Source organism: Salmo salar, chromosome ssa14, assembly GCF_905237065.1.
Source record: "Salmo salar chromosome ssa14, Ssal_v3.1, whole genome shotgun sequence".
Lineage (NCBI taxonomy): Eukaryota > Metazoa > Chordata > Actinopteri > Salmoniformes > Salmonidae > Salmo > Salmo salar.
This window is the reverse complement of record NC_059455.1, coordinates 38,021,756-38,046,812: the sequence shown is the minus strand read 5'-3', so window position 1 is coordinate 38,046,812 and position 25,057 is coordinate 38,021,756. Positions and strand designations below refer to the sequence as shown.

General features: G+C 44.1%; 1 protein-coding gene across 1 annotated transcript; it reads right to left on the bottom strand.

The window, feature by feature from the left end:
• Positions 1–792: 792 nt before the first annotated feature.
• Positions 793–23,112, bottom strand: LOC106569515 (GRAM domain-containing protein 2B). Its single transcript, XM_014140946.2, has 12 exons — positions 22,667–23,112; positions 20,490–20,636; positions 20,321–20,378; positions 19,894–19,966; positions 19,428–19,531; positions 18,306–18,395; positions 15,917–15,982; positions 14,656–14,742; positions 14,330–14,411; positions 13,886–13,985; positions 1,473–1,583; positions 793–999 (listed from the first exon to the last, which is right to left on the bottom strand). The coding sequence occupies exons 1-12, from the start codon at positions 22,705–22,707 to the stop codon at positions 981–983; spliced, it is 978 nt and encodes a 325-aa protein (XP_013996421.1). The 5' UTR covers positions 22,708–23,112; the 3' UTR covers positions 793–980.
• Positions 23,113–25,057: the final 1,945 nt, after the last annotated feature.

Here is a 25,057-nt window from a genome sequence, read left to right as displayed (position 1 = left end):
TGTTTTTGATGTGTTTGATACCATTCCATTAACTCCATTGTAGCCATTACTATGAGCCGTCTTCCACAATTAAGGTGCCACCAGCCGCCTGTGATGCCCACTGCTAGTAGCCATGTATTCATCCAACCATAAATGTGATGTCCTAAAAAACTTTAGTTGTAGGCTACTACCCATGAAACCTATGCACGTTTTGAGCACACTCCGCTCCATATCTCAAAGCCATATAAAATGTCTTGATTGTAAAATAGTTGCTATTGAGAGTTGAGAAATAAAGATTATACCTACAGAAAGCTGAAACCCTCCTCTCATCGACAGGGACAATTGGACGAAGCTTCCAAAGCTGTTTTTTTCCCGCAATTTCATTTTGAAATGTTATATGAATAAATGTTTCTCTCGAGCGCATCGGAGGAGAAGAGAGTGGCTCGCTCACCATAGCAGCAGGCCCCAGCGAGGGCACAGGTGCAGGGAAGACACTTTCATTACAGGAATCATGAGGATAATGCACTTTACTGTTTGGCAAAATCATTGCTTTAGCTGTCCCAAAATTAGGATGTTTTTCAGTGAGGTGACAATGTAGAATATGCTCTTTCTACGTTTACAGGCACCCTTTTCATTTTGTTATGATCCATGATCTTGGCTGTCTAACTGATGACAGAGTTGAAGCAGGTCATCTTTGCTGATGCTGCGTTTGACTTTCAATGTGAGTTTGTGTGACCTCAGCCTAGCAGAAAACCGGGCCATCTTAATCTTTTGTATACTCATAGTAATATGCCCTAAGAGTTTATTTTTTTATTTTATTTTGACAATTTCTATCTTAACAAGCTCACGGGCAGCTGGCCATGTCACCTTTTTCTGTTTTATTTATAATTTTAAAAAAGTGTGTCAATTTTCGACCAGCCCAACCAACAAAAAAATGGTCCAGCCCGTCTGGTATTTGCCAGAATATCCAAATGGCCAATCCTCCCTCGTTGTAGGTCTCTTCAGGCTGTTTCCTGTTCCCTGGAATGAGGAGGGAGCAGTGAGAGGAGGAACCAAATCACTCTCCCAGATATTATCACACATAAGCATGCATACTCATGCACAAGTACGCTTGCAAACACCTTTAATTACATGAAAGTGAAGACTCAAATACCCACGATGGGTGTTCCCGTAGATTAGGATTATGTAATAGTGGAGTGATTTCTTGGAAAACAGGTGTCATTCCACTGGGCCTGTTTTTCTCCTAACCTCCTGTGACCTAACGTCCTGTGACCTAACGTTCTGTGATCTCTGCTGCTGATACAGTACACGGTACCTCTGATGTCTGAGAACACTCCCTCTCTGTCTACACAACCGGTTTGATCTACCTTGAATGGTTTTTAAATTGTCAAAGTTTGTAGTTCCTTGAAATTCACATCAGAGCATAGAGTCATCTGTGGAAAACTACCCCATTTTGTGTGTGTGTGTGTGTGTGTGTGTGTGTGTGTACTCACTCTCTGAGGTGTATGGAGAACTCCGGCAGGGCTCCTAGAGAACTCAGCTGCTCCTCCAGAGCTACGATCCGCAAACCGATGTACCCCGACGACAGTAGTAGCAACACCGCCCTACACAGACACACACGCACACATACACAAAAGAGGTGGTGGTTTTAATGTGAAAACAGTTTGATGGGTAAGATACAGTACTTCCTGATAGCTAGTAATCAGCTTGTGTTTTACTTTCACCTCTGTCACTCAGCACTCAGTATTACTCTGAACTGTTAAACCTCCCTGGGCGATCCATACCTGAGTGCACTCTCGTTGATGGCACCGATTGCTCAGTGCAGATCAATCATGAGGAACCAGGCATAAGTACTGTATGTCAATCAAGGACAGACAGTGGCAGGTAGCCTAGCTGTTAAGAGCGTTGGGCCAGTAACCGAAAGGTCACTGGTTTGAATCCTGGGCTGGCAATGTTTTAAAAATGTGCCGTTCTGCCTTTGAGCAAGGCAGTTAACCCCCAACAACTGCTCCCTGGGAGCCAATGTTTTGGATGTGGATTAAGGCAACCCCCCGCACCTCTCTGATTCAGAGGGGTTGGGTTAAATGTGGGAAGAAACGTTTTGGTTGAATGTGCAATTAACTAGGTATCACCTTTCCCTTCCCTAATCTTTTACAGGAAACCTCCCTTGGCAATCCATATCTGTCAGGCTACAAGTTAGTTGTTCAAACAGAAGTCTGGGTAAATACGCAGACATAATTGTCACAAATATAGGTTCTTTCAATCAAATGTATTTATAAACCTTTTTTTACATCAACAGATGTCACAAAGTGCTATGACTAATTAACTGCTGTTATGACTTGTTAGTTATGAACCTTTTCTTCTCCCTTGACATTAGTGTTATGAAAACATAATAATACTATAACTTGGGAAGTCTTTCTTTTCCTATTCTTTATCGTTTATATTGTTGAATAATGTTTCATCTGAAAGGCAATTTCTCCACAGTGCTATGGTTCTGTGTGTGTTGTAAAATCTCTGTGAATCTGTAGCATTTATCTATCAGTGTAATTCAATATGACTTGATGAATCCCCTGAGGGGCAATTAGAAGGTATTGGCAAAGCACAATTTCATCTATCCCCCACAGTCCACAAGTAACTAATGAAAGAGCAAGCACAGGAGACCGTAGCAAGGAAAATCTATCTAGGTAAGAGTGAAGAACCCTTGAGAGGAACCAACAACTGGCTGTATGGGTAAAAGTTCAGTGTATTACAGCCTTGACCATCTGGAGAACACCGTGTTCAGAGAACCAACCTATCTCACATCCATCTGTCTACTCATCTCTTCAGCAATTTACCCAGCTATAAACAGCCTATCAGGTAGCAGGGTCCATTCCTCAATGGCTCCGAGCCAATCCAGAAAGACAACATACCAGACAGACTGTTGGGAAGACACCGACACTTCCTGGAAAAAGGCTTGTCTGTGATCATGAATAACAGAATGATATGTGACTCTTTATTTAGATTTTCTTGGCCCATCCACCATCCCCCCTCTTCAGAGGACAAAAACAAACTTAGTTTGAACAGCTTTTCTTTTGTTGTTACATGTCCATTCTACACACATTTTACATACATGATATAGTTTTTTTCTACTGCAGAAGTTACATAGCAAGAGTAAAGTAATTCAATACATTACATCTGGATAGATAGCACATTATACACTATATTATTATAGAACATAAGCTTTTAAATCCACCCCTCAGCTACTCTCAGTCCATCCCACCTATCTCTCTAACACCACCCCTCAGCTACTCTCAGTCCATCCCAGCTATCTCTCTAACCCCACCCCTCAGCTACTCTCAGTCCATCCCACCTATCTCTCTAACCCCACCCCTCAGCTACTCTTAGTCCATCCCACCTATCTCCCTAACCCCACCCCTCAGCTACTCTCAGTCCATCCCACCTATCTCCCTAACACCACCCCTCAGCTACTCAGTCCATCCCACCTATCTCCCTAACACCACCCCTCAGCTACTCAGTCCATCCCACCTATCTCCCTAACACCAGTATCAGCTACTCTCAGTCCATCCCACCTATCTCTCTAACCCCACCCCTCAGCTACTCTCAGTCCATTCCACCTATCTACCCTAACCCCACCCCTCAGCTACTCTCTGTCCATCCCACCTATCTCCCTAACCCCACCCCTCAGCTACTCTCAGTCCATCCCACCTATCTCTAACCCCACCCCTCAGCTACTCTCAGTCTATCCCACCTATCTCCCTAACCCCACCCCTCAGCTACTCTCAGTCCATCCCACCTATCTCCCTAACACCAGTATCAGCTACTCTCAGTCCATTCCACCTATCTACCCTAACCCCACCCCTCAGCTACTCTCTGTCCATCCCACCTATCTCTCTAACCCCACCCCTCAGCTACTCTCAGTCTATCCCACCTATCTCCCTAACCCCACCCCTCAGCTACTCTCAGTCCATCCCACCTATCTCCCTAACACCAGTATCAGCTACTCTCAGTCCATCCCACCTATCTCCCTAACACCAGTATCAGCTACTCTCAGTCCATCCCACCTATCTCTCTAACCCCACCCCTCAGCTACTCTTAGTCCATCCCACCTCTCTCTCTAACCCCACCCCTCAGCTACTCTCAGTCCATCCCACCTATCTCCCTAACCCCACCCCTCAGCTACTCTCAGTCCATCCCACCTATCTCCCTAACCCCACCCCTCAGCTACTCTGTCCATCCCACCTATCTCCCTAACCCCACCCCTCAGCTACTCTCAGTCCATCCCACCTATCTCCCTAACACCAGTATCAGCTACTCTCAGTCCATCCCACCTATCTCTCTAACCCCACCCCTCAGCTACTCTTAGTCCATCCCACCTATCTCTCTAACCCCACCCCTCAGCTACTCTTAGTCCATCCCACCTATCTCCCTAACCCCACCCCTCAGCTACTCTCAGTCCATCCCACCTATCTCCCTAACCCCACCCCTCAGCTACTCTCAGTCCATCCCACCTATCTCCCTAACACCACTCTCAGCTACTCTCAGTCCATCCCACCTATCTCTCTAACCCCACCCCTCAGCTACTCTTAGTCCATCCCACCTCTCTCTCTAACCCCACCCCTCAGCTACTCTCAGTCCATCCCACCTATCTCCCTAACCCCACCCCTCAGCTACTCTCAGTCCATCCCACCTATCTCCCTAACCCCACCCCTCAGCTACTCTCAGTCCATCCCACCTATCTCCCTAACACCAGTATCAGCTACTCTAAGTCCATCCCACCTCTCTCTCTAACCCCACCCCTCAGCTACTCTTAGTCCATCCCACCTATCTCCCTAACCCCACCCCTCAGCTACTCTCAGTCCATCCCACCTATCTCCCTAACACCAGTATCAGCTACTCTCAGTCCATCCCACCTATCTCTCTAACCCCACCCCTCAGCTACTCTCAGTCCATTCCACCTATCTACCCTAACCCCACCCCTCAGCTACTCTCTGTCCATCCCACCTATCTCCCTTACCCCACCCCTCAGCTACTCTCAGTCCATCCCACCTATCTCTCTAACCCCACCCCTCAGCTACTCTCAGTCTATCCCACCTATCTCCCTAACCCCACCCCTCAGCTACTCTGTCCATCCCACCTATCTCCCTAACCCCACCCCTCAGCTACTCTCAGTCCATCCCACCTATCTCCCTAACACCAGTATCAGCTACTCTCAGTCCATCCCACCTATCTCTCTAACCCCACCCCTCAGCTACTCTTAGTCCATCCCACCTATCTCTCTAACCCCACCCCTCAGCTACTCTTAGTCCATCCCACCTATCTCCCTAACACCACCCCTCAGCTACTCTCAGTCCATCCCACCTATCTCCCTAACACCACCCCTCAGCTACTCTCAGTCCATCCCACCTATCTCCCTAACCCCACCCCTCAGCTACTCTCAGTCCATCCCACCTATCTCTGTAAACTGCCCTCTTATGATTACCATGTGCCATATATTTTTAAACCTGTATAATTGCATAGTATCTACTGATTGTAAGTTAAAGATAAATATTTTTACTAAAAGTATTATTATATTGTTGATTGATTGACTATGGCTTTCCAAATCTCCCAACAGTGCTATTTGTAGGGTTACTTTTTGGATAAATGTTGTGATTTTTCAGCCATTCCTGAACTTAAAATACACTACATGACCAAAAGCATGTGGACACATGCTTATCGAACATCTCATTCCAAAATCATGGGCATTAATATGGAGTTGGTCCCCCCTTTGCTGCTATAACAACCTCCACTCTTCTGGGAAAGCTTTTCACCAGAAATGGGTTCTTAAACTTTTTCAGCCTGGGGCCCGAGCTTGTGAAAACATGTAACTATATGTAAATATGGGTAATGAAATGAAATATAATAATATAAATAGCATGTTTATTTTTTCCCCCATGAAAAACACTTACATAGCTGTCTAGGTTGGAACTGTTCTTAATAAACTGAGTGATCACATCACACAGATGTAGACCAGAAAACACACACACAACCTCATTTTCTGATAGTGCAACCCTAAGTAACAGTACAGATGAACATTTCAAGCCTACTTGTATTTTAACAGCAATAGTTTCAACCTAGGCTTGTTTTCACCAATAATTTCTACAGTAAGATGTACAGTAGGCCTGAATTTTTCATCTTCATATGTAGTTTCTTAGGGTTGCACTATCAGTAGTTAGCTAGCTTGCTTTGGCTAACGTTAGCTATCTAACTATTAGCTGTGTACAAGGGAATTGTACTCACATCTACTATGAGAGATAGTACTCCCTTATTTCTGCGTATCACCTGTTATAAAATAACAACAATGCCTTGATGCTGACTGACTTTTCCACTGTCGAAGCACTGTTTCCTGAAGCATTCTTCAGGGGGTTTACCGTCATGCTCAGCGTTGCCAGGTCCAGTTCACATTTCTAACCCAAAGACCACTGAAAACCCACACACAAGGCCTGAAAACTACTCCAAATAAATGTTTTAGCAGCAAGAGAGGAGTTACCACATGTATCCATGAAACCCTTTTCCATAACGTTATTGAGGGAATTAAGGAATATCTACATCATCTTTATCGATGTAGGCTAAGAAGCAAAATTCGGTTTACCAACAAAATAAAAAATCCTTACAAGTTTGAGAATATGTTCAAGACAGAAGATAAATCGCCCTTATTAAACTCTCCAGATCATTTTCTATTTATGGATGTTGATTTAACTGGTTTTGACTGCTATGATTAAACAATAAGGCCCTAGGAGATGTGCTATATGGCCAATATACCACAGCTAATGGGTGTTCTTTGGACATAGCCCTTAGCTGTGATATACTGGCCACAAACCTCTGAGGAGCCTTTTTTGCTATTATAAACTGGTTAACAATATAATTAGAATAGTAAAACGTTTTTTTTTTTGTCATTCCCATGGTACACATCTGATATACCATGGCTTTCAACCAATCAGCATTCAGGGATCAAACCACCCAGTTAATAATTAATGCTGCAGAAATGTTTTGGTACCCTTCCCCAAATCTGTGCCTCGACACAATCCTGTCTCGGAGCTCTACAGACAATTCCTTCGATCTCATGGCTTGGTTTTTGCTCTGACATGCACTGTCAACTGTGGAACCTTAGACAGGTGTGTTTCTTTCCAAATCATGTCCAATCAATTGCATTTACCACTGGTGGACTCCAACCTAGTTGTAGAGACATCTCAAGGATGATCAATGGAAACAGGACGCACCTGAGCTCAATTTTGAGTTTCATAGCGAAATGTCTGAATTCTTATGTAAATAAGGTATTTTTGTTTTTTATTTTTAATACATTTGCAAAACATTTTCGCCTCGCTATTTTCGCTTTCGCATAAAAACCTGGGCTCCGAGTGGCGCAGCAGTCTAAGGAACTGCATCTCAGTGCAAGAGGCGTCACTACAGACACCCTGGTTCGAATCCAGGCTATATCACATCTGGCTGTGATTGGGAATCCCATAGGGCGGCGCACAATTGGCCCAGCGTTGTCTGGGTTTGGCCGGGGTAGGCCAACATTGTAAATAAGAATTTGTTCTTTTTAAAAAATTTTAATTTCACCTTTATTTAACCAGGTAGGCAAGTTGAGAACAAGTTCTCATTTACAACTGCGACCTGGCCAATATAAAGCAAAGCAGTTCGACACACACAACAACACAGAGTTACACGTGGAGTAAAACAAACATACAGTCAATAATACAGTAGAAAAATAAGTCTATATACAATGTGAGCAAATGAGGTGAGATAAGGGAGGTAAAGGCAAAAAAATGGCCATGGTGGCAAAGTAAATACAATATAGCAAGTAAAACACTGGAATGGTAGATTTGCAGTGGAAGAAAGTGCAAAGTAGAAATAGAAATAATGGGGTGCAAAGGAGCAAAATAAATAAATAAAGTAGGGGAAGGGGTAGTTGTTTGGGCTAAATTATAGATGGGCTATGTACTGGTGCAGTAATCTGTGAGCTGCTCTGACAGCTGGTGCTTAAAGCTAGTGAGGGAGATAATTGTTTCCAGTTTCAGAGATTTTTGTAGTTCGTTCCAGTCATTGGCAGCAGAGAACTGGAAGGAGAGGCTGCCGAAGGAGGAATTGGCTTTGGGGGTGACCAGAGAGATATACCTGCTGGAGCGCGTGCTACAGGTGGGTGCTGCTATGGTGACCAGCGAGCTGAGATAAGGGGGGACTTTACCTAGCAGGGCCTTGTAGATGACCTGGAGCCAGTGGGTTTGGCGACGAGTATGAAGCGAGGGCCAGCCAACAAGAGCGTACAGGTCGCAGTGGTGGGTAGTATATGGGGCTTTGGTGACAAAACGGATGGCACTGTGATAGACTGCATCCAATTTATTGAGTAGGGTATTGGAGGCTATTTTGTAAAGGACATCGCCGAAGTCGAGGATCAGTAGAATGGTCAGTTTTACAAGGGTATGTTTGGCAGCAAGAGTGAAGGATGCTTTGTTGCGAAATAGGAAGCCAATTCTAGATTTAACTTTGGATTGGAGATGTTTGATGTGAGTCTGGAAAGAGAGTTTACAGTCTAACCAGACACCTAGGTATTTGTAGTTGTCCACATATTCTAAGTCAGAACCGTCCAGAGTAGTGATGCTGGACAAGCGGGCAGGTGCAGGCGGCAATCGGTTGAAGAGCATGCATTCAGTTTTACTTGTATTTAAGAGCAGTTGGAGGCCACGGAAGGAGAGTTGTATGGCATTGAAGCTCGTCTGGAGGGTTGTTAACACAGTGTCCAAAGAAGGGACAGAAGTATACAGAATGGTGTCGTCTGCGTAGAGGTGGATCAGAGAATCACCAGCAGCAAGAGCGACATCATTGATGTATACAGAGAAGAGAGTCGGCCCAAGAATTGAACCCTGTGGCACCCCCATAGAGACTGCCAGAGGTCCGGACAAACAGGCCCTCCGATTTGACACACTGAACTCTATCAGAGAAGTAGTTGGTGAACCAGGCGAGGCAATCATTTGAGAAACCAAGGCTACTGAGTCTGCCGAAGAGGATGTGGTGATTGACAGAGTCGAAAGCCTTGGTCAGGTCAATGAATACGGCTGCACAGTATTGTTTCTTATCGATGGCAGTTAAGATATCGTTTAGGACCTTGAGCGTGGCTGAGGTGCACCCATGACCAGCTCTGAAACCAGATTGCATAGCGGAGAAGGTGCGGTGGGATTCGAAATGGTCGGTAATCTGTTTGTTGACTTGGCTTTCGAAGACCTTAGAAAGGCAGGGTAGGATAGGATAGATATAGGTCTGTAGCAGTTTTGGTCAAGAGTGTCCCCCCCTTTGAAGAGGGGGATGACCGCAGCTGCTTTTCAATCTTTGGGAATCTCAGACGACACGAAAGAGAGGTTGAACTGGCTAGTAATAGGGGTTGCAACAATTTCGGCAGATAATTTTAGAAAGAAAAGGTCCAGATTGTCTAGCCCGGCTGATTTGTAGGGGTCCAGATTTTGCAGCTCTTTCAGAACATCAGCTGACTGGATTTGGGAGAAGGAGAAATGGGGAAGGCTTGGGTGAGTTGCTGTGGGGGGTGCAGTGCTGTTGACCGGGGTAGGGGTAGCCAGGTGGAAAGCATGGCCAGCTGTAGAAAAACGCTAATTGAAATTCTCAATTATAGTGGATTTATCGGTGATGACAGAGTTTCCTATCCTTAGTGCAGTCTTAACTGACTTGCTTTGTTAAATAAAGGTTAAATAACATTTTTGTTTAAATTGTCATTATGGGGTATTGTGTGTAGATTACTGAGAAAAAAATAAGGAATAAGAATAAGGTAACTAATTGTAAAAAATGTCAAGGGGTCTGAGTACTTTCCATAGCCTGTGTGTGTGTGTGTATATATATATATATATATATATATATATATATATATATATATATATATATATATATATATATATATTATATATATATATATATATATATATTATATATATATATATATATATTATTGTTGCCATATTTGGTCTTTAATAAAGGACAGGCAAAAAAGTTCCCTACTTTCTCTCCCTTCCACTTGCCTCCTCCTTTTTTGCAGTAATGTTGATATCAGTTGGTTGGATAAAGCAATCATTTCCATATATTTTTGTTATCTGCACATGTGACAACTCCACCTTCCCTATTCATAATATCATAAACAAAGATTATTATTATTATTGTTCCTTTTTTTCATAAAGATTGTTTTTTATTAGTATATTGGAATGTAACCATAATATTTGTTGAAATATTAGTTTTTGTCTTTTCTGGAGGATGAAACTAGAATTGCAGCCAGCTTTGTACGGCTTTGTTTTTAGAAAGCGTGAACATTTGAACAAGGTTCCATTTTCAATTAACTGAAAATTAGAGGTTGTAATCTGAATAAATGAAAAAGGCCATTTTTGAACAAGCGGTGAGCCGTTCTTATTAATCTACTGGAGAATCAGTTCGGGTTTAAATAAAACTTTTCTATATCGGATGCTTTTAGTGAGAGGTTTAATGCTTTAATATTTCATAATTTTAGCCCCCCCAAACTCATATTCATTATAAAAATAAGCATGTTTAATTTTGTCTTGCTTGCCGTTCCGGATAAAGTGAAAGATTTTTTACTCAAATAATTTAAAAGATAAATCGTTCGGCATAGGCAGGGCCATACGTAAATAGGTAAACTGGGATATAACTAAAGAATTAATCAGGGTCATTTAAAAAAAATAGACAAGTATTTACCTTTCCATGGTAGCAAGATCTTATCTATTTTTGATAACTTCCTATTAAAATGTGTTGTAGTAAGTTCCTTTATTTCATTAGGGATATGAGTACCAAGTATGTCCACTTCACCATCAGACCATTTTATTGGTAAACTACAGGGTAATGTAAAAGTACATTTTTTTTGCAATTCAATATGTAATATGATACACTGATTTGGGTTGTAATCCAGGGAGGTTAGAAAAACTATATAGATCTTCTATGAGGCTGGGCAGGGATCCACATTGCGGATTTAAGAGGTGTAGAATGACACCTTGGATTTCTAGCCCCTCTATATTATTGTTGGATCTGATTTCAATTTCCATGGCCATAATAAATAGATGTACAGACAGTGGACAACCTTGTTTTGCTCCTCTTGACAGTTTAATACTTTCTGAGAAGTAGCCATTATTTACTATTTTACACCTAGGGTTACTATACATAACTTTAACCCATTGCATAAGAGATTCTCCTCAATTAAAATAATCCAGGCATTTATATATAAATTCTAGTTGTACTTTATCAAAAGCCTTCCTAGATTTTTCAGTGTTCTATTGTTTCAAGTACATGTCTTTATTATCTCCAATGTATCGTCCATGTAAAAACTCTGTCTGATCAGGATGAATAATATCCGTCTACAGCTTTTTAATTCTATGCATTTTGCTTGGATTTTTGCATCACAGCACTGAGGTCTCAATCAAATCACGGTGAGGTACAGTTACCCACTACCTCTTATCGCCACGGTGATTGAGTCAATGCACGGGGCGCTTCTTCACTAAACTGGATCTCCGGAGTAAGTACAACCTGGTGCGTATCCGGGAGGGAGACGAGTGGAAGACAGTGTTTAGTACCACCTCAGGGCATTATGAGTATCTCGTCATGCCGTACGGGTTGATGAATGCTCCATCAGTCTTCCAATCCTTTGTAGACGAGATTTTCAGGGACCTGCACAGGCAGGGTGTAGTGGTGTATATCGATGACATTCTGATATACTCCGCTACACGCACCGAGCATGTGTCCTTGGTGCGCAAGCTACTTGGAAGACTGTTGGAGCATGACCTGTACGTCAAGGCTGAGAAATGCCTGTTCTTTCAGCAGGCCGTCTCCTTCCTAGGGTATCACATTTCCACATCAGGGGTGGAGATGGAGAGTGACCGCATTGCAGCCGTGCGTAATTGGCCGACTCCCACCACGGTAAAGGAGGTGCAGCGATTTTTAGGGTTTGCCAATTACTACCGGAGATTTATCCGGGGTTTTGGCCAGGTGGCTGCTCCCATTACCTCACTGCTGAAGGGGGGTCCTGTACGTCTGCAGTGGTCGGTTGAGGCGGACAGGGCTTTTGAGCACCTAAGAGCTCTGTTTACCTCAGCTCCTGTGCTGGCCCATCCGGATCCCTCTTTGCCGTTCATAGTGGAGGTGGACACGTCCGAGGCTGGGATAGGAGCCGTGCTCTCTCAGCGCTCGGGTACGCCACCAAAGCTCCGCCCCTGTGCTTTCTTCTCGAAGAAGCTCAGCCCGGCGGAGCGGAACTATGATGTGGGGGACCGGGAGCTGTTGGCTGTGGTTAAGGCTTTGAAGGCGTGGAGACATTGGCTTGAGGGGGCTAAACACCCTTTCCTCATCTGGACTGACCACCGCAACCTGGAGTACATCCGGGCAGCTAGGAGACTGAATCCTCGTCAGGCAAGCTGGGCCTTGTTCTTTACCCGTTTTGTGTTTACCCTGTCCTACAGACCAGGTTCCCAGAATGTGAAGGCAGACGCACTGTCCCAGCTGTATGACACAGAGGAGCGGCCCATGGATCAGACAGCCATTCTTCCGGCCTCCTGCCTGGTAGCGCCGGTCGTGTGGGAGCTGGACGTGGACATTGAGCATTCGTTGCGTACAGAGCCCGCTCCTCTCCAGTGACCCATCGGGCGTCAGGGTGTTCCGTCTGCTGTCCGTGACCAGTTGATCTATTGGGCCCACACATCACCCTCCTCTGGTCATCCGGGGATTGGTCGGACGGTGCACTGTCTGACTGGGAAGTACTGGTGGCCCACCTTGGCTCAGGACGTGAGGGTTTATGTTTCCTCCTGCTCGGTGTGCGCCCAGTGTAAGGCTCCTAGACACCTGCCCAGTGGTAAGCTTACCCGTTCCATAACGGCCTTGGTCACACCTGTCGGTGGATTTTCTAACGGATCTTCCTCCGTCACAGGGATCGTTTCTTGTGGATCGTTTCTCTACGTCCTGTCGTCTCCTCCCTCTGCCCAGTCTCCCTACGGCCCTACAAACTGAGGAGGCATACATACTCCGTCTGTTCCAGGCGTTGGGCGAGGGGCACAGTCCAGAGGAGAGGTGCTGGGTTCCAGTGGCAGATGTGTAGGACCCTGAACTGCTGTGGGAATTCCACCATCGCCGGCCGGATCGCCCTGCGCCTTGCCCTCCGGGTCGTCCCCGAGGCCGGTGTCGGCACGCCGCTGGAGCCGCGCGTCAAGGGGGGGGTACTGTCACAACTTCCGCCGAAGTCGGCTCCTCTCCTTGTTCGTTCGGCGGATGACGTCACCGGCTTTCTAGCCATCGCCGATCCATTTTTCATTTATCCATTCGTTTTGTCTTGTTCCCTGCACACCTGGTTTTCATTCCCCAATCACACTACATGTATTTATTCCTCTGTTCCCCCTCATGTCTTTGTGTGTGATTGTTTCGTGTTACATGTCATTTTTGACGCGCTATTTCTGGTGTGCATTTATTCCGTGTTTTATATTCACGAGCTATGTTTATTTGTTTGTACTTTATTATTGTGACTGTTTGCGCGTTTTTGCACTTTGGCATATTGGATGGAGGTTTCGACGCAGTGGCGTCCTTCTGTTGGTTTCTCCTGCCTAAATCAAGTGTGCGCCTGTTCACAACTCTCTGCTCTCCTGCACCTGACTCCGCTCTCAGTACGCACACCATTGACAATGTGGCAGTATGTTTGAAGACTAACACACCCATTCTCACACGTGGCAGTATGTTTGTGAGTAAAGATGAAAGGTGATGCAAGGGCTTCAGCACCTATAGATCTAGTTACAGGCGATGGAGAGGGGAATGGAGAGGAGAGAGAGATGGAGATCAGGAACAGATAGATGGAGAGGAGAGGGACGGAGAAGGGAGGAGTACTCACAGAAACAGACAGATGGATAGGAGGACATTGAGGTTGCGCATATCTCTGATAAGGAGGAGGGTTTTAACCCTTTCAGTGACGATCCAAACCCACGAGTCAGCTGTTCAAGAGAAAAAGAAGACAACAGGCTATTCAAACAATATTTAAATGTGTGGTATGTCTGAGCATATGTGCTTGTGAATGAGTGTGTGTGCGTGTGCGTGTCTGTATCTGTGTCTGCTTTAGTGTGTGTTTAACTACCTGAATCTTCCTCCTGTGTGAATGTGAACTGATTATCCTGAGCTTTGCTGATGCTGCTTCTAGGAGTGGTGCTGCACTTCCCAGGTTCGTTATGATTAATATTACATCATATTCATATCTCTTGTAGGTCGTCTGTTATGCCTCTCACCTCTCATTTATTTTTCTCGTCTGTCTTAACGGTCTTTTTAAGATGTTCTCTCTTACCGCTGCTGGGCAGGTCAGAGTAGACGGTCTCTATAGGAAGGCTCTGCTCCACACTGTCCTCCCGGCTGGAATTGCTGGAGATCTGTCAGCAGGGAAGGGTTAAAACATGTCCTTATGCAAAAAGCTCCTGGTCAGTATAAATGGTGTCTTGATTAATAACACAAAAAAAGTGAATGTGTACTCTAGAATTTTCACAGTGCGTTATGAAGAATTACAAAGTGCACTTTCTTTGATGGCACTGATTGGAGAAAACAGGGCAGTACAGGAAGCTACATGGTGGGAGGAAAAGGATAGGATGACATCGAGGCCATCAGTGAAATTCTTACTGTGTCTATGTCCCGATCCACGCCATCAACGCTGTTCTCTCCTGAGAAGTGGGGACTGCTGTTGCCACTCTCCACCTGCTCCCCCAGCTGTTGTGGAAACCAGAGTCTGTAAATGCAGTTGTGCGGTCGGAAATCCCGCTCATGGCGCACCCACTTTACATTTGCTCCGCTAAAAAATTCTCCTCGCTCACAGGAGAAAAAAAAACTGCCGCTCGATATTCGCTCCATTCATTAAAATCACAATTTAACCAACACCCATCTCTTTTTGTGACTAACTGAACCTAACACTTGGTTTTGAAGTATTGAAACCAAACCATATGATTCGAATATAAAGTATTTGAATAAACATGAAAAGCTGAATGTAAGAAGCGCTCGTAATTAAAAATTGGCTATATGTAGTATTAAACAGCACAGAAACACGCTAAATAGGTCAGATGCCAGACATGTAGCCTAAGAAGGAACAAAAATGAATTGTTTAGGATATATTATTGTTATTAGCCTATTATTTCAATGATTTCAAGGCTATAGCCTACAAAGAAATACATTGTGAAGCATTTGCGATTGCGACTTGAACATTAAGCGCTTAGCATTTAAACAACATTTTGTTTATTAAATTATTATAATCTATAAATTGTGCATATAGGAAAGAATTACAATTAAATAAAAGTGAAACTAAAATGCCTTACTAGGCATTTGAATCCACTTTTAGAAACACGAGTTTGGCCAGAGTGAGGTTTCAGGCTCATGCGATGGTGCTTGGAGAGCAGGCCAACAGTGGATGAGGATGCTCAACACCCTTCGGCCACTCTTGCCAGGTTAGGCAGGTATGCAGAGTTGTTTTTTTATAAGAAGGCCTACAGGTTTTCAGGCAAAATAATCCTATCAAAACAGAAAGCTCCTTGAAAGAGGTAATATGTCAGGAATATTGGGCCAAAATCAATGGTAGCCTATTGTATAGATAATAGCACAAAACAAGACACATCCAGGGTTCAAACTATAGAACCCAGTTCCTACATTTGAATATAAAAATGGATTTTATCAAACAAAAGTATGCTACATTTTATCTCTGGGACCCTCAGGATGACAAATCAAAGCAAGATTACTGAATGCAAGTACATTATTTTCCTTCAGAGGTGAATGTATCAAACCAGTTGCAGTGATAAAAGTTTTTTGTTGTTGTGCACTCTCCTCAAACATTAGCATGGCATTTTTAAGAGAGAAAGGGAGACAGAGAGAGAGGTCAGAGGTCATGTGGGTGTACCTGTGAACACACAGACTGCAGGATTTCGTAACACACTCTCCGGTTCCGCAAAGACACAAACGAATACTGAAACAGAGGTAAAACAGAATGAGGGACCACACACCATACCACCACACAGACGCACCACACCACCACACAGACACACCACACCACCACACAAAAACAACACACACAGACACACCACCACACAGACACACCAACATACAACACAGAAACAACACACACAGACAAACCACCACACAGACACAACATGACACAGACAAACCACGACACAGACACCACACCGCCACAACACAACACACCACAGACACAACACACCACCACACAGACACACTACACCACCACACAGACAAAACACAACACAGACAAATCACCACACAGACACGACACACCACCACCCAGACACATCACCACACATACACAACACATCAACACATCACCACACAGTCACAACACACCACCAAACAAACACACCACCACACAGACACACCACACCACCACACACACAGAAACACCACCACACACACACACCAACACAGACAAACCACCACACAGACACACCACGACACAGACACCCTAACACAGACACAACACACCCCCACACAGACACAACACACCACCACACAGACACAACACACCACCACAGAAACACCACGACACAGACACACCATAACACAGACACAACACACCACCATGCAGACACACCATCACACAGACACAACACACTACCACACACCACCACACACAACCACACAGACACACCACACCACCACACACACAGAAACACCACCACACACACCCCCACACAGACACAACACACCACCACACAGACACAACACACCACCACAGAAACACCACGACACAGACACACCATAACACAGACACAACACACCACCACACAGACACACCACACCACCACACACACAGAAACACCACCACACACACACCAACACAGACAAACCACCACACAGACACACCATAACACAGACACAACACACCACCATGCAGACACACCACCACACAGACACAACACACCACCACACAGACACAAAACACCATCATACAGACACAACACAACACCACACAACATACCACCACACAGACACAACACACAGACAAACCACCACACAGACAAACCACCACACACCAGACAAACCACCACACAGACACCACACCACCACACAGACACCACACCACCACACAGACAACACCACACTACACAACACACCACCACAACACACCACCACACAACACACCACAACACAGACACAACACACCACACAGACAAAAAGACTTCACCACACAGACACAACACCACACAGACAAACCACCACACAGACACAACACACCACCACACAGACACACAGCCACAACACACCACCAAACAGACACAACACACCACCACACCGCCACACAGTCACACCACCACACAGACACACCACACCACCACACAGACACAAATCACCACCACACAGACACAGACACACCACCACACAAAAACAACACCCACAGAGACACACCACACCACCACAGACACACCACCACACAGACACAACACAACACCAAACACACACCACAACACCACACAGACACAACACACCACCACACAGACACAACACACCACCACACAGACACAACACACCACCACACACACACCACGACAGCTACACCACCACACAGACACACCACGACAGATACACCACCACACAGACACACCACCACACAGATACAACACACCACCACACAGACACACCACCACAGATACACCACCACACAGACACACCACCACACAGACACAACACACCACCACACCACCACACAGACAAACCACGACACAGACACCACACACCTCCACACAGACACACCACCACAGATACACCACCACACAGACACAACACACCATCACACAGATACAGCGCACCACCACACAAACACCACACAGACACACCACCACACAGACACAACACACCACCACACTGACACAACACACCACCACACAGATACAACACACCACCACACAGATACAACACACCACCACACAGACACACCACACCACCACACAGACACAGTATACTACCACACAGGCACAGACACACCACCACACAGACACAACCACATCCACAACCACAGACACAGGCACAACCACATACACAGGCACAACCACATCCACAACCACAGACACAGGCACAACCACAGCCACGACCACAGACACAACCACAGACACATGCACAACCACATCCACAACCACAGACACAGACACAACCACATTAAAAGCCACACCCACAGACACAACCACTGACACGCCCATAGCCACAGACAGAGGCAGACACAGCCACAGACACATTCACTCAAACAAGACCAACAGGGCCGTTGTGGGTTTGTTTCTGACCTTGTTTCCATCAGTAGTACGGATGGAGAGCATAGACAGGGCTGAGTTCTGCTTCTTCACTTCCTTTACGCTGGACACATGGACCACAACCTACAGCAAGACACAGATACTACGTCAACAACACATGGTACAGACCACAACACACCATCTACTTCTACCTACTGTTTGTTGGCCAAATTGGCGTTGTCTACTCTACGGTTCTATTCAGTCTGGATGGCTGAAGCGTTACAGATTCCCCAATAGAAATGTAAAGAGCTGACATATGCAGTGTTTACTGTGAATGCAGCCTGCGCTAACGTGGGAACGTTGCCTTTAAATTTCAATCACAATGTAAAGCTGAACTTCTGTGAAACGGATTGAATAGGGTCCCTACTCTACTTTGCTTTTCTCTTCTCTGCTCTATTCTACTCTACTCTATTCTGCTTTAATCTACTCTGCTCTGCTCTATTCTACTCTGCTCTACTCTACTCTGCTTTAATCTACTCTGCTCTGCTCTATTCTACTCTGCTCTACTCTACTCTGCTTTAATCTACTCTGCTCTGCTCGATTCTACTCTGCTCTACTCTACTCTGCTTTAATCTACTCTGCTCTGCTCTTCTCTGCTCTATTCTGCTCTATTCTACTCTGCTCTGCTCTATTCTACTCTGCTCTTCTCTGCTCTATTCTACTCTGCTCTCCTCTGCTCTACTGTGCTCTGCTCTACTGTGCTCTACTGTGCTCTGCTCTTCTCTACTCTTCTCTTCTTTACTCTGACTATTCTACTCTACTCTACTCTTCTCTACTCTGACTATTCTACTCTGCTCTGCTCTACTCTATTCTGCTCTGCTCTGCTCTGTTCTGCTCTACTGTGCTCTGCTCTGCTCTACTCTACACTTCTTTACTGTACTCTGCTCTTCTCTTCTTTACCCTTCTCTGCTCTGCTCTTCTCGACTCTACTCGGACCACTCTACTCTGCTCTGCTCTTCTATATTCTACTCTGCTCTGCTGTACTCTACTCTACTGTACTCTGCTCTACTATGCTCTGCTCTTCTCTGCTCTACTCTATTTTGCTCTACTCTGACTACTCTACTCTGCTCTGCTCTACTCTGCTCTATTCTACTCTACTATATGTGAATCTCTTACCTTGGTGTCCTTGAGGAGTACGGAGGAGTAAAAACATACGTAGTTGACAGACACAAATAGCTTCCCATGATACAACACCTCTTTCTGCAGGGCACAGGTGAACACTGAAACACACAACCAGGACAGAGGACAGTCAAATGAGAGACACGTGGGTTTCCCCTTGAAACTTCCCTTTATCCCCAGAATACACTGTGATGTTCTGTATGCCCTTCTTAGCAGCTGAGGGCACATTTAAATATTGTGCAGAGTGAGTGCTTAAGTTTAGTTGTTAGCAAGGAGCACAAAGCACATAATGTGGAATGAAATATAATGAATGTCCCAACGCATTAAGTAATGATTGTGATGACTCCATCATTGCTCTTTAATCGAGACATAAATCCACATACAGCCCAGACAGTTTCAGGACCACAATGATGATGAAACCATAAATAAGTTACAGACTCACCATGTCCTGAGATCTACTCACCATGAGTTAGTTTCTCCTCTGTAGGAATGTCTCGGAAGAGTTTGTGGAAGGTTTTGTTGTATTTCACAAAACTCTACAAGAGAGAGAGAAAGAGATCTAACTCTCTGTTAATCAATCAACCAATTAATTCATCAATCAACCAATTAATTCATCAATCAACCAATTAATTCATCAATCAAGCATTCAATCAGGAGACATTTCCAAGCCAGAACCAAGAACCCAAACATATAGTGGAGAAGGAGTGCTAGGACCTCAAATAAAATAAAAGTTTATTGGTTGCGTATCGAGATTTGCAGATGTTATCGCAGGTGCAGCGAAATGCTTGTTGTTGACTAGGAGCTAGAAACAGGGCAACTGTGTCTGTCAGCACCATCTTGTATAAAGCCCTCCTCCAGGTCGTTGTCCTGTATATTTCAGGTGTGCTTACACTTTTGGCAACGACGCCATCAGACCGGTGAAAGCTCTCCTCCTCTATGGTCTCTGACCTATGGATAGGGAGTGATTGAGATCGGATCAATGGACTTAGGCTTTGGTACTTTCCCCCAGTCCATGGCCTATTCTAGTCATTAAACTTGTTTTCAGAAGTAACCGTTGACCTGAGAGAGTTGCTCCTGTTCAGGCTGTGTCCCAGCTCCTGGATCTCCAGCTGGGCCTCCTCCAGACTCTTCCACTTCTCTTTGCTCTTACTGCGGCTGCCTCTCCTGTGGCCCAGACTACCTCCTCCACCACCATTCTCCAGGGACCTGGAGGAACAGGACACTAAACCGTCACAGTCTTGCCCCCTGTGTCTGTAAACACTCTCTGTTTAGAGGTTATATTTACATATATGTCATATTTATTTTGTAATAAACCTTATCGTGGTTTGCAGAATTTCCCATAGTGGGACAATAAAGTTGTGGATTGAATTTGTGGATTCAAACTCAACTGATTCACCTACCCATGGGCATACTTTTTTTGTCTGCTGGTGAAAACTGCTGTTACATCAATGAAAATATAAAAAAAATGTGCACCAAGAATCCAAACTATACCCATAGCTATGCACCTGATTGTTATCATTTTGATTGTAATCATTTCAAGTCAATTCTGACTTTCCAGGAAGCAACCTACCATTCTCAGCAGCTCCGGCTAACTTGATACCATCAGACAACCATAAGGAAGAATGGTTTCCAGAGCAGTTCTAGCTAGTAGTCGTTATGATAGTCAACTACACCTTAGTGGCACTCAAATCTCTTTTTCACCTCATTTAACACCTCAGTTATTTAACAAAAAGGACATCTCAATAGGTGGTCCAGGTCAGTCATGACATAGCAATGTGGGGGGTGGGCCTTTCCTCTTTTGTTCTCTATAGTTCCTCAGGCAAGGGGGAGGCTGATGACGTCGCAACTTCCCATCAGACCAACTCCTTGAATGCCCTTCTCCTTGCAGTTTGCAGTTGTGTGTAAAAAACACTATTTTGTTCAAAACATGTTGTTTTTATACCCTTTAGTGTGTGTACTTTACTGTATTTTTACTGTATTTATACTTGGGATATCACTTTTTAACAGGAAAAGTAAAAATATCGCTCGAGGACGTCTTTAAGCGTTAAAAAGACGTGGCATCCAGGTCAAAGGAAGATTTGCTATCATTTGCAATTCAAATGATCAGAACATTTCACATACAAAGTAGGTGTTATAGACTGAGTGTACAAAACATTAAGAACACCTTCCTAATATTGAGTTGAATTTAACAAGTGACATCAATAACGCTGTATCACATCCGGCTGTAATTGGGAGTCCCATAGGGCGGCACACAATTGGCCCAGCATTGGCCGGGTTTGGCCGGGGTAGGCCATCATTGTAAATAAACTGACCTGCCTAGTTAAAGGTTAAATAAAAATACAATTAAATAAATAAGGGATCGTAGGTGGTCAGTCTATGTCATGGAAGAGCAGAGTTTTGTACACTCTGTGCATTATGTTTAAGCGCCTGAGGCTGGGAGAAAGCAAACCATGGACATAAAATTTGCATGTCCAGATGTAGGATCTTAATTTGAGCCAGTCTCCTACGTCAGGAAAAGAATCCTGTAGCAACAGGAAAAGTGAATTATTATGTGGACAATGGACATTTTTGTAGCGGTTGATACATTTTTCGTAAGCGAAAATCAAGTAGGACATTTCAAAGTTTGTTTATTCTATTCCAGGATAACATCTTCATTATTGTTCCACTCCTTACGGACAATGTAGGCCTAACTGTAATGAAAGCTGTTACATTTACAGTTCAAAAAGTCTAACTTTAATGTGAAAACCCAAATAAAATGCACAGAAACATCACATAATTGAAAAGTCGTCAAAACAATCTTTATGCAACAAAGCTTTGAGTATATAGATATCTGCTAAAGAAAGAAGATTCTCCAGCTCCCGATTAGACCAACCTGTTATTTCTGGGGCTGGACGAGGGTCCTGAGGGCTATGGCTGCAATGCATTTTGGGAAATGAAAACAAACAAGTTCCCTTCCTTCCTTCTCTTTCTCAACTCTGGTGAGTCCTCCGTTCAGACTAAACCATTAGTGAAATGGCAATAAATACAGCTGGAATGGCCTGTGTGTGTTCTCATCTAGGTGGTATGCACTACTGTAAGTTTGAGGAATGTACAGTTCTTAATACTGTAATATCCTATTAGAAAATCCAAGATTCGGTTAAGGGACATTCCGACTTCCTAAACAGAAACAACGGTGATGGTCTCTACAGCTGGAGTTTAACTGAACCTGTCTAGAACCTGTCTAGGTTGATACTCACACTGAGCTGTCGAGTGAGAACCTCCGGTGCTCCATGTTCATGGTCTGGAGTGGTTAAACGTCTCTCCCACTGAGCTCCTCTCTACTCCACACTGTATTTGCACTGACTATGTAAACCGACGCTCACACGTAGCAACTCTGTACTCCACTGTACTGCAGTATACACCAAGCCTGTCTTTCTAGTCTCCTACCTGGCGTTAGCCTACAGAGAGGCAGCTGATAGATGGCTAGAGGGAGAGACAGCTTTCTCCTGTTACCAGCCAGCCTATTCTCTTCAAGCGTATTACTGGTTTCACCTATCATCTTCTGGGGGGCGGGAATACCATTTAAGTTGACCCAATCAGCTGCGGACTCCGGAGCCTCCTGTCGGTGCCACCTGTGACACACCTCTGCTGCTCATGGTAACTGTTACTGCAGGTGCTGTGTACAATCCTACTCCCATCCACATGTAATGCATGAATCAAAACACAATTGCAAACACACTTCACAAATGTACTGTACACACGCATACACACGTCATGCACCTACGCACGCACGCACACACTCTGAAAGTGTCGACAGAGTTCACCCGGCTTGTTTTTGCTGTATCATGATCACGAATGCTCAGGTGACAGTCACAGTCTGATTCTCTCAGACCTGTTCGCAAAAGCTCCCTCCAGAAGATACACATCGCAGCACTGTCAACGATAACATTGTCAGAGGAGTTCATACCTCAGCCTGACTAGTACAGCTAAATGACCATGCAGATTCTGAGATATGGTGGGTGTAGTACAGCATTATTGTTTGATGTTTGAAATATGTGTAAAAAGTTGTTCCTAAAAAAACTTTATCATCATGGCATGATTAACTTTGAGGAAATTCAGTCCAAAGTGTATCTGTCTGGCCATGACAAGGACTCATCCTCCTCTGTTGGAACTCCAGTGTGGGTTACCCTGTACATGGTGAACTCTTCCTCCCAGCAGAGCAGGGCAAACCTGGGACAGACACCGTGAGAATCACACAGAGTTCTCCTAACTAGTGTCTTCCTCCACACTTCACGTGTGTGTGTGTGTGTGTGTGTGTGTGTGTGTGTGTGTGTGTGTGTGTGTGTGTGTGTGTGTGTGTGTGTGTGTGTGTGTGTGTGTGTGTGTGTGTGTGTGTGTGTGTGTGTGTGTGTGTACACTAATTCCTTTACAGGACATTTATGTTCACAGGGCAAAATCCTTGGTACCTTGAAGGTAAAGGGACAGTTAATGCATTTCATACAGTCCATATATATATATATATATATATATATATATATATATATATATATATATATATATATATATATATATTTATAAAATCATTGGCGAGCAAGGAGGCCTACAAACCTGGCTCAGTTACACCAGCTCTGTCAGGAGGAATGGGCCAAAATTCACCCAACTTATTGTGGGAAGCTTGTGGAAGGCTACCCAAAATGTTTGACACAAGTTAAACAATTTAAAGGCAATGCTACCAAATACTAATTGAGTGTATGTAAACTTATGACCCACTGGGAATGTGATGAAAGAAATAAAAGCTGAAATAAATCATTCTCTCTACTATTATTCTGACATTTCACATTCTTAAAATAAAGTGGTGATCCTAACTGACCTAAGACAGGGAATTTTTCCAGGATACAAATGTGAGGGAATTGTGAAAAACTGAGTTTAAATGTATTTGGGTAAGGTGTATGTAAACTTCCGACTTCAACTGTATATATATATATATATATATATATATATATATATATATATATATATAAACAAACTGTTAGCTAGCCTGATTAATAAGTTCCAGTATAAAGTGAGGTATGAATAAGTAGGACTTATCATAAACTAGCTGTTACATAATGTTAGCAACTTATTGATGGTTGTAGCCTTCCAGTAACAATGAAATCTGTAAAAACACCAAACATTCAACTAAGCGCACAATTAGCATATAGTCTATTCCTCTCCATACTGTATAAACAAAGCATTCACTACCACCCTCTCACAAATCTACACAAGGCTTCTGGGTCATTCCGCTGAATGAGTGCCTTTTGCATCTCTTTGATAAGTTGACAGAAAATGAGCACCAATAATGCATTTCAAAAGCCTGTTATAAGTCCCCTTTAGTATAGAACCACATGGAAAATATTACAGCCATGAGTCATGACTGCAGTAAAATTCCAATTGACCGTTGAGTCATGGTAATCTCCTCATATCCACTCTAGACATGCGTTGGTAGTACCAAACTTGCTAAAGACCTTCAGGTCGCTAAAGGCCTGGTACTCAGGGCTCTACTGTCCCTGTACTACTCTGACAAATCACATCAAACACTTATCATCAAAAAAGTATGTGTTTTTAAAACGCACCTCGCTGTGATTTATCAATTTGAAGAAAGAAGTTCA